Here is a 14,980-nt window from a genome sequence, read left to right as displayed (position 1 = left end):
ACCGCTCAGCAGCCTTCCTGACCACAGCAGTCTGCCCCACACGGGTGCCGCCAGGCCCAGACGAGGAGATCACCACCACGCAGCGCTCCGGTGTGCACATCGCACACCACGCTCCGGAACAGAAATGGACCAGCCAACAGCGCACCAGTCACAGAGCTCACCCCAGAGTCTGGAAGAGCCTGGAAGGCACTGACTTACCTCCTCACCCCCAGCCCCTGCATTAACCGTCAAATTAACCATGGTCCCGGGTCCATTCATCCTTTGGACAATCACGCCATCGACTGCAAACCAACCCGGTCCTAGGAAAACGGCCTCTTAGCGGCCACACTGCCAAGCTCCAGAGTCCAGCACCTGGGCCTCCTTCCAGCTGCAAGCTTGCCACCCCAAGACTGCTCTCAGTGACAGTGAGGCTCTGTGCCCACTGCCCACGGAGACCCTAACCGCTGGCCCTGACTTCACAGATCCATGGCATTCCCTGATCCGGCCGCTTTTCATGCCTTCAGCCCCCACCGCAGTCCCTGATACCGTCACCTCCTGCCTGGCTCCTCCCTGGCCAACCATCCTTCCTCCTTGTAGCAGCCAGAGGGATCTGCTGAAAAATGGAAGCCCATCACATCTCCCCCTGCTCCAGACCCTCCGTGGCTCCCTATGGCTCGGAGAGAAAACTCTACCTCCTTGCCAGGATCTGTCAGCCCCATCTCTGATCGTATCCCCCACCTCTCTCCACCTGGATTCTCTGCTCCTGTGGATGCCAACATGCCCCAAGTACATCTTACCTCAGGGCCTTTGCATTTGCTGTTCTGTCTGCCCAGAAATCTCCCCTCCTAGGTCCTCACTCCCGGAGACCTGGGCAGCCTCCGCTTCCAGGTTCAGGTCTTTGTTCAAATGCCACCTCCTCAGAGCGGCCGTCTCTGACCACTTGACTCCTGCTGGATGCTTTTGCTTCCTTGTTCGCTGTCTCCCCCACTCAGACATAAATCCATAAGGGCAGTTTTTACTGTCATTTCCCCAGCCTCTAGAATAGCCTGGCCCATGACACGTAGCTTAATGAATAGTCCTTGAATTTCTGCATCTATATCCTACTGTTCCAGGCACCAAGAATAGGAAAGACGGACCATACCCCTTCATCCCCGACTCCTATTCCTGTTTTCTACCTTCCAGCCTGGGTTCCTCTATTTCCCCAGTTGTGGCCTTTCGGACTGGGTTCCACACTGCCCAGAGGCTGCCGCATATCACAAAGCGAGACCCTCCCAGCATGGCCACCCCGCTTCAATGTCGGGCACTATTCTAATCGCGCTACATCTGTTGACTCAAAAAATATATAGGGCGCCCGGGTGGCTCAATTGGTTGAGTGACTGCCTTCAGCTCAGGTCATGATCCTGGAGTCCCTGGATCAAGTCCCACATCGGGCTCCCTGCTTAGCAGGGAGTCTGCTTCTCCCTCTGACCCTCCCCCCTCTTGTGCTCTCTCTCTCTCTCTCTCATTCTCTCTCTCAAATAAATAAATAAAATGTTTAAAAATATATATATATATATAGACTCATGTATTCTTTGTATTGACTAATTTCACATCAGAGAAAACAGGCACAGAGAGGTTAAGTGACTTGCCCAAGGTCATACAGCCAGGAAGTGGCAGAACTAGAATAGGAACCCAAGCAGCCTGGCTTCGTAGTCCATCATCTCGGTTACGACACCATATGGCGGGACCCTGTCCGCAGCACATCCTGCACATCTGCCCTGGGTGCCTGGTGCTCTCCCGTCTCCTGCCCCCAGCTGCTCCCATCACCTCAAACCCTGGCATCCTTCTTCCTCCCTTCACGATGAGTCCTTGAGGGCTCCTTACCGCTCATAGAATACCAGCCAGACCCTTCACACTGGCACTTGAGACCTTGCAGTGGACTCAAGCCTGCTTTTCAAGCACGGTCCCATGACTCTGGGCCCCACCCTGGGGTGCGTGTCATTCCCCGACCCCCAGACAGTCACCTGCTTCCAGGCTTGGGCTACTCCTCCTTCAAGGATGCCACTCCCTGCACCTCGGTCCGTGAGCCCCTGTCCTGTGCTTCCAGGCTCAGCTCCAATGTGCCTCCCTGCCCACCCTTCTCCCCACTCCCCACCACGGGTCAGAACTCACTTCACGGAGACCGAGAACTCCCCAGGGGAGCTCTCACTCTCCCGGATCAGGAAAGCTCCCAGGTGGTTCCGCTTCATCAGAATCTCTTCGGCCAGCTGCCGGGAAATCCTGCCCGAGTACCACCTGCAGAGGGAGGGGGCAGGTGAGGGTGGTGGGAAAGCCAGGCTGTCCCTTTCCCCATGTGCCAGGCAACGAACGTCGCTGACCCTCACACCAGTCCTGAGACACAGGAGGTATGATTTGCACCCATTTCACAGATGAGTAAGCTGAGGCACAGAGAGGCAAAGTGACGAGCCCAAGGTTACATGCTGCGCAGGCAGGACCTGGGACCCAGTCCCAGCATTTTGGCTCCCGAGCCCAAGCCTTTCCCACCACGCCAGGCCAACATCCCCTTAGGAAAAGAGAAAAATCAAACCTTAGTGAACCTCCACTCAGCCAACCCCAGCTGAGCTCTTCCGTTTTAGATGATAGATTCTTAAAAGTGAAAAAATATAAAAATGGATGACAAAAGCAATTGCAGCTTTGGTCTGATGAAGAAGGATCGCTCCCTGCACCCATTTCACAGATGCACAGACTGAGGCCACCTGGATTTTTCCGTCCCAGGTACAAGTCCCTTTTCTGGCTGACCACATAGAACTGGGAATGCAAAAGCTCCTGGCAAATGCTTAGAGTCTTGCAAGACCCCCATTGCCCCCCTGACCCCCAATGCCTTGGGGTGCGGGTGAAAGGCCAGAACTCAGCTTCTCTGCCAGTCCTGCCCATCTTGCTGTGTGGGCCAGGCAAGCTCCCCGGCCTCTGTGGGCCTTGCCGGCCCTCGCAGCGTCCAGGTGGTCTCTGACTGGGCCCTTTATTGTGCAGATGGGGAAACTGAGGCCCAGAGCAGCCCAGGGGCGGGGTCTGGAGACTCCTTTCCTTGTAAAGCTTCCCTCCCCTCTTTCAGCAAATGCTTCCTGAGTCTGAGCTTGGCACCGGGGGCGGCTGTGAGGTGGGACTTTTCCTGTTGTCTCAGGATGTTGCCGAGCCCTTGAAGCCCGGGGCAGGGGCAACAGGTGCAGCGCTCCATGGTGTCCTGCCCTGTCCCCGCTCCCCACGGTGTCGCCTGCCAAATGCGAACACTGGGATCCTGCCCTGGGGCTTTTTTTCTAGCGACTGTGCGCAGGGTGGGCTGAGCCCCCAGAACATTGTGATGTGTTGTGTTTATCCCCTCGGAAGCAGGTGGATAAACATTCAGCTCCCCTGCCCCCAATGGAACATTCTGGGGACACTATGCTGTCTCCCCACCCTCCCCGGTGCCTGTCGCCCGCCCACAGCCGCCACTGGTAACACACCCCTAACCACTGGCTCCTTCCCTGCCCACTTCCCACTCCGAAATAAAGTCCTTGTCCTCACACCGTGTCTCAGGCCCTGGTTCTGGGAAGCCCACACCCAGAAGTGCGGCTTAGCCCGCTGCTGTCCCCAAACTGGTAGGGACCCCCGGAGCCCGTCTCACGATGGATTTCCTGGGAGGGGAGGTGGTGAAAGATGGTTGCTCAGTGTGGGGGCTCGAGGCAACCATCTGGAAAGCTCAGCCCAGGTCCCTGGAGTTTGGGAGGCCTGGATGGAGGCTTCCAGGCCAGAGGCTGAGCTGGGGGGCCGGGGAAGGGAGCTCCTCCACCGGGAAGCCCCCGGCAGGACACAGGTGCAGGCACCATGAAGGAGCAGGGGCCCACTGGGGCCCCGAGTGGGCGTTTCCTGAGGGCCTGGGTATCTCTAAAGAACCCACAAAACCCCACAGGAGGCGTCAGTGTGTGGGCGCCCGTCACCCTCAAAGGCTTTTGCAACCACACCCTCTGAGGGGGCCAGCCCCGCCCCCATCGGAACAAGGCAAGGCTGGTCCTCAGGTGGCTTGAAGGACAGAGTGCAGGAGCAACATTTCCCGAAGCCCCCAGAACCCGCCTCTCTTCGCCATGCCAGTGCCACGCTTCTTGGGGCCACCTCGTATCCTCCCCCATTTCACTGATGTGGAAACTGAGGCTCGGAGGAGGGCAGGGATCCCCCGAAAGGTTGCCCAGCAAGTCCCTGGCCTCAGGCCCTCCCCCAGTGCCACGGGGGGCACAATCCCGGGGTGGGGGGGCACACAGCACAGGGCTGCAAATCCCATGCTGCCTCTTGCCGGCTGGGCGCGCCTGGACAAGCCAGCCAACCTCTCTGTACCTCTGTCTCCTTGTCCATGAGACCGTGATGATGGCACCCGGCTTGCAGGGCCCCTGGGAGATTGGGGGCCCTGACGAACTAGCTCACGCCCCTCCCCCCGCAGCACTCCCTTAGGCCTGTCTGCTGCCCTCCCTGGCAAACTTCTAACTCCCAGGCCCAGCGAGCCATGCCTTCTTCTGGAAAGCCTCCCTGCCGTCCACTGGCACAGTGCTGGGTGGGGGCCTCTGGGGGCCCCTAGTCTGCATCACGGCCCCCCCAGGGGCTCCCTGGCCAGGCAGGGGAGACAGTGGGTCCTCAGGGAAGGAGCGGGGCTGGTGTAGGCCGAGTGAGGCCCTCTGGGACCCCAGTCCTCCCCCCCACTGCCCTGCACCCCAGGGCCTGACAGGCTGAGTCAGATGCTGAGCTGGAGTTCCCCCCTTGCTATTTTGGGGCCAGGGCAGGTGCTGAGGTTAGCCGAGAATATACCCGGGCATGGCCTCCAACAGGTTGGTTGGGGGCCTGAGCCCTGTCCCTGCTTTGTCCCAGACACTGGTGACCAGATTTGACCCCAGGGACCCCCAGGGCTTCGGACACCGGGACCCTCCACAGCTTCCAATGGATAGAGAGTCTTGGCTCAATCACCAGCAGTGCCCGGAAAGGCCTGGCCTTGCCCTGAAATCTGCTCAAGGCTTCCCAGCAGCTTTGGGCCTTCTGGGCTTCCAGCCTTGGCCGGGACACGGCAGCCAGCGGCCCAGGGGCGTCACTCCTACCTGTGGTCGCTCCCCGGGGTGCCTGGCATCTTTCCCTCGTGCCCTCCTTTGATTGGCAGAAAGACTATAAAAGGCCAGGGGGCAGACACCTGCCCCCTGTCACATGGCCCGGGGGGGCCGCTACGGTGCCTGGATCGGGGAGCTGTGGCCAGCATGTGGGCAGGAGGCGGCGGCCTCTGTGTGGGAGGCCGGGGATGCCTGGAGCCCAAGCAGAGGACTAGCCGGGGACCTGGGTGGGATGGGGCTTGCCCAGCACAGGAAGCTGGAGGCGGGGGCAGCTTTGGAAATAACTCGAAGACAGATAAAGAGGAAACATTGCCCCCCGCCAGACACCGCCCTGGTGGTGCATCTCCCTCCCCTTCCACCCCACAGCCACACACACCTCATGGCCTCCAGTCTGCCCCCTCCAGCCTGCAAGGCCCTGTCACTGTTCTCCACATCTGACGGAGTCCCTCCCCCCGCTCAGCCATCTCCGTGCTCCCCACCACCCCGGGCCCACCATTTGAGGCCCTCCTGCCGGTCCCATTGCCATGGGTTCGTCCTCATCGTCTTCCCTGTCCCCTCTCCGGGGAGTGCCTTTCTCTTCTTCTACCTAGCTAACTCCTACGCGCCCTTCAAAACCTCATTCGTTGCTACCTCTTCTGAGAAGCCTTCCCCAGTTACCTCAGGGCTGACTGCCTTCCCATCTTGTACTTTCTTTATGTCCCGTCTCTCCCCCAGGATGGGGCTGTTCCGACTCCCAGGCGCTCCTCATGTGTCTCCAGCATCACCCAGGCTGGCCCCCCTGGGGTGTGGCTAGTGTTTGATGAATGACTGAGTGAGGGGCTACCTGCGCCACCGTCTCAAGCAGATCCAGTTGGTTTTTTCATAGGTTCTTGGCCACTGGGGCCTGTTCTGGGGCTGGGTTCTGCCCCAGCCATTCCCAGGGCGGCAGGCTGGGGTGCCACCTGCTGTGAGCCCGATGGGGGCTTCCCTAGGCTCCACACGTGACTCCTAATCTGCCCCAGTCGCAGGGCATTGGTCTGCTCAGCCAACGTCCAGCTCCCCAAAAACCCCCAAAGGCAGGGCCCACAGGATCTGCTTCCCACACCCCCCATCACCCCTCCATTGTCCCCTTCACTCCTCATCCTCACACAAGGCTGAGCCAGCCTCTTAGAGAAAGCTCTAGAATCCTCTGCAGATTGAAGCCTCAGCCCTCCTTATGTTACAGATAGGGAAACTGAGGAATAGAGAGACCACACGGCAGCCAGCGGCCCAGCCAGCCGAGATCCCGGGGCCCTGTTCCTCCAGCACCCTCCTGGATGTTCCCCGGTGTTCCAGATCCTCAGTGTTGTGGCCTGGGCTGGCCCTGACTCTGCCACCACTTTGGTTCTCACATCTCTGTCCCCTGCCCCTGCTCAGGGTAGAGACAGGGGCCCCAGGCAGATGAACGGAAGCCGGAGCGAGGAGTCCCCGTGCCCAAGGCGTGTGCCAGGCCCCGAGCTTTTCAGGCAGCTCGGCTCAGGCTGGGCCAGGCCAGGTGGGGACACTGGGCTGTAGGGGCTGGGGTGGGGGTGCCTTGAGCATAGGGCTGGGGTGGCAGCCACTCACGGATGGGGCTTGATGCGGATGTAGTTCTTGGGAATAAAGCCCTCAGCGCCTCGGAGCTCAGCCTTGTACCAGTTCTGGTCATCTTCCATGTTCAGGATCTGTGGGCAGGAGAGACACGGTCACCCGGTCACCGAAGAGGGACAACTGCCACCTGCTGAGGTCCTGCTGTTCAAGGACCCCAGGTCGGGGATCCCAGGACCCATTTCACAGAGGACGGTTGGGGACCTGCCCAAGCTCACAAGAACCATGTCTGATGTCTCAGTCCTGCTTGCTTTCAGGCCCAGGACAGCCTGTCCCCAGGAGGGTCACAGACTCCGCAGCCTGGACAGTTGGGGACCCAGAGGAGGTCAGTGGGTTGAACTTTGGGGGGGGCTGGAGCTGGACTCTCAGGATTTGAACCCCAGGCCCCCAGCAGACCACACGGTCTTGGGGGGGGGCAGATCCGGGGTGCCTCAGTTCCCAAGCTGTGCCCCTGAGCGTGGGGGCTCCACGGCATTCATATGCCACGCAGAGCCATGGGGTGGAGGTCTGAGGTCCCCCAGAAGGTCGGGGAGCCCCAGCCCGAGCTTGGTGCCTCCTGGTGGTTCACCTGGGGTCACTTGCCTTTAAACAGCCCTTATAATCTGAGTTGGGGGATGTCATTTCAGGGTGGTGGGGACTCAGGCACCAGGGAGCAAATAAGGGAGGCCTTTGGGCTATGATGGGGCTGCGGCCTGGCCTGCTCAGGTCACACGGGCCCCTTGTCAGCAGCCGCGCAGGTGGGCCGAGAGGAACTGAAACAGCCCGAGTGGGGGTGGGCCTTGCAGGGGCTGAGCAACCAAGCGGCCGCAGGGAGGAACCGGCCGGGTCTGGGGAGTGGGTACAGCATGAGTCTTGGGGCTCCTTCCTCCTTCCCCTGGGCCAGCCTCCCACATGGGACAGCTCATCACCCCAAAGGCTACTTCACAGATGAGAACCCTGAGGCCCAGAGATGGGAGGTGAACAAGGCCACACAGCAGTGGGGAGGCAGAGCCCGTACGGCAAGCCAGGACTCTGGGGTCTGGGGTTCTTGGCTCAGCTGCTCTAGGGGAGACCGTAGCCCATGAGTTTTTAACCTCACTCCCCCTCCCACTTGTGTCTGGACCCAAGGCCTGGAGAGCATCTCTCCTGTCAGTCCTGGAGCAAATGCCAACATTAGCTCAATACTAGTGGGTATTTGTTGGGGGAGGGGGGGAAATCAGATATACAACAGCATCCCAAGTAGAGGGCATTGGAAGAGCAGAGGGCCGGGGGCAGGCCAATGCAAAGCCATCAATTTAGTTCGATTTTCCTGGGAAGAGCTGAGATTTGCTCCCTTGGGTCCAGGCCTTGCAGGCAGGCACCCCCTTATCTGTCTGCCAGGCCCCGTTGAGCTCCTTCCTTCCTGACTCTGTAGCCTGGGCAAGGTCAGCAGCCCCAGGGGCGGACGGAAGCAGGTGGCTGACTCCGGACAACTTCTGCTGAAAACAAAACAATTCCCCAACTTAATAGGACACTTAAAGCCTGTCAGCTGCCTTCCATGGCCATGGGTTCAAGGAAGATGCCCGGGAGCCTGGCGCTACCCTATTCTGTCTGCTTCTGACTCTCTCCATAGTCTCGGCCTCAGTTTCTTCATCTGTGAAATGGACACATTTGTGGCCTATGCTGAATGTGGCAGTCTTGTAACTACAAAGTCCTGTGTGGCCATGTGACTGTCCTATCTCGAATAGAATCTTCGTTTTATTTTGTTTTGTTTTCCTGTCATCTCCACTCCGAGGACCCAGAAATGTTCTCAATGGTTACATGAGCTGAATTCTTAATGTTCACATTGTTCAAAATCTACAGACCCCCCTGAGACATGAGAATTCGCACAAAGGAAAGAGACCAACTCCTCCCTGGTGAAATCCACACCTTGGTCTGCCCTCAGGGCTTTGCTCCCACGGCGTCCTCCACCCGGGGTGCCATGTGGGGACTGGGAGGGCTGGGAGCAGGGGGAGGCGGCGGCGAGGAGCTTCTGCACTGGCCCAGGTGAGCGAGGGAGGCCCCGACCGGGCGGGCAGTGAGGGTGGGGTGTGGAGAAGTGATCAGGGTCGGGATAGGGGTCGGCAGAGTCGCTGACGGGACTCAACAGCAGGCCGGGCACGAGACAGGTAGGGAGCGACCAGGACAAGTCCGGGGGTTGGCACCTGCTCTCGTGGCCATCAGCTGCTATCCCACAGCTGTCGAGGAGCAGATTGGGGGGCTCAGGGTCGACTCCACTGGGTCAGAGGTGCCATCGACCATCCCTCTGGAGATGCCGAGGAGGCTGTGGGCTCCCTGAGTCTGGGTCTCGGGGGCCAGGTCATCCACGGAGAGATGGGGGTGAAGCCGCCACCCACCTCCCTCCTCCAGCTGGGAGCGATGGGGTGCTGTGCCCCCAGAAGTGCCTAGCCCGACAGGCAGGACGCTTTGTTCCAGAGAAGTGATGTTTGGGGCCATTTGTCCAGAGTGGGTGCACCTGCCACCTAGGCTTCCTCCAAGACCGGAGCTCAGATTGCTTTATCCACGGGGGCTCCCAGGGGTTGGGAATCCGCCTGCGGGCACTGCTGTGACAGGGTCCCACCTCCAGGGGGCGCGCGGGAAACACTCGCTGGAAGAGTGAATGGAATGGCTCTAGGAGCGCCCCCCCCCCCCCCCCTCCCCCCCCAGAGCCCAGCCAGGTAAAGGAGGGCCAGCAGACCCACACACCGCCGCCCTGGCCCGGGAGAAGAGGGGACACAGCGTGACATGGCAGTCACGTTTTTACGGTTCTACAGAAAGAGGGCTTCGCAGGAGTGAGACGGCTGAGGCACGTCGGGGACTAAATTTAAGCGGGCGTCAAGAAACTCAGGAATCAAGATAAAGAATATTTTAAGACAAGATGTTAAAAAAATCAAATCAATGCAAAAACTCTGATTACGTTCATGAGTTAACAATAAGGTATCAGTACCAGTCCATTAACGGAAAAACGGTAGGGTGCTAATCATGTAAGATGCTACCCACTGGGGCAGATGGGTCCAAGTCCCCCTGTGCTATCTCCTCGATTTTTCTGTAAATCTAAAACTGTTGTGAAAATTAAAAAGCTAATGCAAGGGGCGCCTGGGTGGCTCAGTCGGTTTAAGTATCTGCCTTCGGCTCAGGTCACGATCCCGGGATTCTGGGATCCAGTCCCTCATCTGGCTCCCTGCTCAGCAGGGAACCTGCTTCTCCCTCTCCTCCCTGCTCGTGCTCTCTCTCTCTGTCTCTCTCTCTCAAATAAATAAAATCTTTAGAAAGAAAGAAGGAAAGGAAGGAAGAAGGAAAGGAGGAATAGCTCATGGCCCACCTCCCAAAACCAACCACTGCTAGCTTTTTGGATCATTTCTTTCTAGAAAGGTCTTTTTTTTTTTTCAGAGCACAAATCCAGTGCATGATGGGTAGTTTTCCTTCCACAAAATTAATACCTATTGATTATCTATGTAGAGTACGTTTGCATTCTGCTTTTTGCCACTTGACGCTGCATCATGAGCTTTTTTATGCCGTTAAACACCCTCCCCAAATAGCATTTTCAGGGCTGTATGATATTTGGTACCATCACTAGGTGGGCAGTCTAGGCTGATTTCACACTCCGCAAACTTGCACCCATATTCCCCACCCCTCGCCTGCTTCATTCTTTCCCATGCACTGTCTCCATCTGACAAACTCTGTATGTTACTTATTAATCTGGTTTGTGGCCCTCGGCTGCCACCAGAATGTCAGCTGCATGAGCAGTGCCTGTGCCCATTTTCTCCTTGCTGAGTCGTCACTGCCTAGCCGAGGCCCGCGGACATGCAGAGTGCTCCCTGAATCCCCATGAGAGAACACACATACATCTCTGATCACGTCTCAGTTTTCCAGAGGCAGAATTTCTGGGTCACAGGACATGGAGATTTTTATGGCTTTTTATATGTTCTCCAAGTTCTCTGCAAAATGATTGTGTCACTTTACCTGTCCACCAACCCCATGTAAAAGTGCACATTTTCCCACACCCTCAATAATCTTGGAGATTCTTTTTAAAATAAAATTTTGCTGATCTGGCAAATGGAAAACAGTTACTTGCTTTAAGTTGGGTGGTTTTGTTATTGGTGAAATTGGGCACTTACTTGCTTACATTGCTTCTTTGGCAATTTTCCCGTTCATATCCTATGCCCATTTTCTATTATGCTGTTTGTGATTTTCTTATTGATTTATAACAGCTCTTTACATATTAAGGATATTAATATTTTTGTCATGATTTTTTTGTGTGTGTTTGTTTAAACCACCTTCATTTCTTACCTAGGAGACTGTGAGAGCCCCTCTCTGCTTCCATTCCTGTCCCCTCTGTTATCTTTTGAAAATGTAAATCTGATCAAGTTTTTTTCCCTGCTGAAAACTCTTTATAAATTTAGAATGAAATACAAATCTTTCACAGGCCCTGATGACTGCCTACCTCCAACATCATCCTTACCCTCTCCTTCTCACCCACTGCCCTTCAGCCACAGACCTTTCAACTCTTCAAATACACAAATATGGTCCTGCCTCAGGGCCTTTGCACCAGCTGTTCTCCCCACACCTGGTGCTCTCTTCCCCCGGCTCTTTGCATGGCTGATTCCTGCTCATCCTTCAGGGCTGAGCTAAAGGTGTTATCTCTCTCTCTCTTTTTAAGTAAGCTCTATGCCCAATGTGGGGCTCGAATTCATGACCCCGAGATCAAGAGTCACATGCTCCATTGACTGAGCCAGCCAGGTGCCCCTAGGTCTTAACTCTTTTGAGAGACTGTCCTGACCACCCCATCTAAAGCTGTCCCCCTGCCCCCTCCCACCCACCGTCACCCTCATTCCATCTCGCTGTGTTCATTTCTTCAATCCATTCATCACCTCCTGATGTCACTCACTCTCTGGAATGTCAGCTCCCAGAGGGCAGGGACTTTGCTTCGTTCCTTGCTATATCCCCAGCACTTAGGACAATGCCTGGCACAGGGTAGGTGCTCAATCACTTGACAAATGTTTGTGGAAGGAAGGGAAAAAAAGGCAGATCTTCCCACTGCCTGACATTCCTCCATCAGTCTTTGAGCCTGAAAAGCCCCCTCCTCAGTCTCTGTGGACACAAGGTGCAAATCCCCCTGGGAGGGATGCACCCGTTTCAGCTAACACGTTAATCCTTCCGTCCTTCCTTCTTTCCTGCAACATTCCCCATGTTTTATTAGGAGCTTGCTGTGGGCCAGACACTGCTTTATGTCCTGATGCTCCAGTGTGGTCCTGGCCTTGTGAGCTCACCCCTTCCTTAGCCAGCACCTCTCTTAGAAGCAAACATGCTGGGAGTTGCCTAATGCTTTAGCAAAAGTTGGTGGAAAACATGACTCATCTTGGGGTGGGGGTCAGGGGCACCGGAATCTGGGAGGGAAGTGGAGATGTCATAGTCTTTACTATAATTGCCTTGGGGGACACCCAAGGATCCATCCTGTCCACCACTGGCTGATCACTCTGAGCCTCAGCTGGAGCCCAGCACCTACTCCGTCCCTATGTCCTCATTGTCCCACTCCCCACCAAGCCCCAAATCTGGGTCTAGAGACCCCAAACTGCTCTCAAAGCAGTCAATGAAGCCTCTGAACTAGACCCAGCTCTCCCAGGATGTCTCCTGCCCCAGGCCCGCCGGCCACATGTCCCCAGGGCCCCCAGCCAGCAGCTCCGGTGGAGAGAGGAAGGGGATTCCTTAAGGGGACATGGTTCCTCTTGGGGAGCATCACGCTCCTGAACCCCAAACCAGGCTGTTCAGTCTCACGGAGACAGAATGAAGGTTCCAGAATCAAGCCGTGGTATGACTTTCTTTTCCCTTTCCTCCACACTGCTGGGAAGCTCCTTCTCTACACTGAAATCACAGTTCTTCACCCTGAAAGCTTTTCTATCCCTCTCCCCCTCTTTTCAACTGTCTTTTCAAACTCTTCCCAGGAATACTGGGCATTGAACCGACTCCTGCCAGGCACTAAGCTAATGTCTCCTTGAATCTTCACAACGCGCCCCCTGAAGGACAGGTCACAGTTATCTCCCTATTTCCAAGATGGGGACACTGAGGTTCAGCGGGAGGAGGCGACTTGTCCAGAATCACACAGCCAATACCTGGAGAAGCCGGGCCTGTCCTCCTCCGGAAGCTGGACCCTGTTTGGGGGGCTGTCCTGGGCCTCTGATTCTTAACACCCTCCCAACTCAGCCCATCCCAGCCACCCTACCTTGAGTGTGTCCCCCTTGTTGAAGGCCAGCTCATCACTCTCCGTGGCCTGGAAGCTGTACAGGGCCACAGACTCCATCCCGCTGGTCCCAGGCCCCAGCAGCTGGGCTCCGAGCAGGGTCGGCTCTTCCTGCTTCCTCTGCAGTCGAGGACCGTCTTCCTTTGTTTTGAGAGCGAGCTGTGCTTTTGAAGCGGCCCCCGAGGGAGGAGAAACAGGAAGCTGACAAGTCACAGAGCACGGCGAGCCTGTGAGCAGCCCGGCCCCTACCTTAGACCCCAAAGGCCAGGTATGGCTCTTGGGGAGTCCCCAGGCAGCCTGGGAGGGGGTGCCCTCTTCTACCCATGTCACAGATGAGGTACAGAGGTTTCCAGAGAAAAAGTGCCTTCCTGGCAGCTCGGGCAATGTGTCTCATGGTCCCAACCACCCCCACCGGCTTGCCAATCTGCCCTTCACATTTTCTGAACTCCAAGGCCTCTCAGAACTCCCCAGGGCCTGCCTCGTCCACCCCGAGCTCCTTGCCTGACATTCAAGGCACTTCCAAGCCATTACCCCTGCCTACCACTGCTCCTCTCCAGAGCCATCCTTTGTTTTCCTCTTGCCCTGTGAACAAACACTGGGCTCCAGCCAAGGGGGGGTGGGTGGGGGACACACTGCTCTTTCATGCCCCTGCCTTTTGCACCTGCAGGTCCCTTCCCCTGTCTCTTCCCGGGAGACTCCTATGCATCCCTCAAAGCCCATTTCAGAGGTGCCTCTTCTGGTTTTAAACACTGGGCATCCTCCATGCAGTTGAGATTCTAAGGTCAAAGAGAACTGCAAATAAATCTTGACCTCTCCTTAGTAGGTTTATTACGGGTCATGGTATCAGGATAGCAATTCTGCAACAATGGCATGAGTATTACAGGAAAGAGCATCAGTGGATAAATGCGGTGGCGTTGCTTCAAACCCTGGTTCTTTCCGGGAAAGAAAGGAGACACAAACCTGGAAGGGCAAAGCGAGGAAGAGCCCTGTGGCATTGGATGGGAACTGGATGGCTCAGTGTGAAGGCATGCTGCTTTTTTTCTATAAAGGAGTTTTTCCTCCTTTGTTTATATCAGTATGGTTACATCCTGCTTTCCTGTTTTCGTCAATGGGTTAGAATCCATAACTGCAACGATTGATGTGGGATGCTCAAACTGTCCCGGATTTGGCCAGTGGGATCCCTTTCAAGCTGCCTGCTTGTCCTTCTGCCAAGTGCCCGTCCTTCTCTGAACAAGTCCCTTCTGCCGGTATGTTCCAGGCTCATCGAAGTCTTCTCCTGCGTCACCCTGGAATCAGCCTCCTCAGAGAGGTGGAAGATAGTGTTTACCCAGGATTGAGTCGGTGTTAGTTGGGTTTATTACCCTGGAGCTGTTAGAGCTTCTAGACCCACTACACAGGCAGAGAAGGGGGGAAAATACACACACACACACACACACATCCATTATGTGTAAATATACTCATATATAAACTCATTATATATGTAGATATAAAAGAGAGACTCATTCATATGAGTCTTGAGAAATAGATTTCCTGGGGGACAGAGTATGTCCATATTTCTAAGTTTACTTCTCTGCGTGTCTATATAGTTCTGGATCATAGATTAAAAACTAGGAGCTCAAGCAGATATGAATGGGTGAATGCAGATGAGGGGTCTATGCGTGTTCTTGTGCCCTTCTCACAGATTTTCTGAAGGCTTGAAATTTTTCTATGTAAAACATTGATAAGCTATAGTTATTTCAAAATAAAAGGTTTAATTTAAAAAAAAAATAAAAAAAACAAAAGCCGTGGGGCAAGAAGAGGAACATGGCAGAAACCATGGCCCGTTCCGGAGCCCCTAAGCCTTGGCCAGCACCCCACAACCCCTTCCTGGTCTTTCCTCCAGGCCCCTCCCTGTCTTCCGCCCAGACCCCAGCGTGACAGGATGTTTTAAGGCTCTTCTTTCCGGCTCAGTTTCAGCTGAGGTTTCAAAGCCTCAGAATGGTGCAGCCAGGGGGTTGGGATCCACCCCACCCCAAATCTGAGGTGCCTAAAGGCAGGCATGGGGAGGGTTTTCCTTAGGAAG

The 14,980-nt window shown here is 55.9% G+C and overlaps 1 protein-coding gene across 2 annotated transcripts in view; it reads right to left on the bottom strand.

Moving 5' to 3' along the window:
- The window catches only part of LOC110584645 (GRB2 related adaptor protein), a 21,353-nt gene extending 8,305 nt beyond the window's left edge, over positions 1–13,048 (bottom strand). The window contains exons 1-3 of one of the 2 annotated variants that reach the window (XM_021694778.1): positions 12,901–13,048; positions 6,663–6,760; positions 2,131–2,253 (exon numbers count right to left, since the gene is read on the bottom strand). In XM_021694778.1, coding sequence (XP_021550453.1) covers positions 2,131–2,253; positions 6,663–6,760; positions 12,901–12,978 — 299 coding nt within the window. In that variant the 5' untranslated portion in view covers positions 12,979–13,048. The remainder of the gene's footprint in view (positions 1–2,130; positions 2,254–6,662; positions 6,761–12,900) is intronic. The other variant, XM_044921674.1, reaches the window with a different exon arrangement.
- Positions 13,049–14,980: the final 1,932 nt, after the last annotated feature.

Source organism: Neomonachus schauinslandi, chromosome 15 (assembly GCF_002201575.2).
Source record: "Neomonachus schauinslandi chromosome 15, ASM220157v2, whole genome shotgun sequence".
Classification (NCBI taxonomy): Eukaryota; Metazoa; Chordata; class Mammalia; order Carnivora; family Phocidae; genus Neomonachus; species Neomonachus schauinslandi.
Note: the sequence above shows the minus strand (reverse complement) of the source record. Positions and strands in the feature narration are given on the sequence as shown.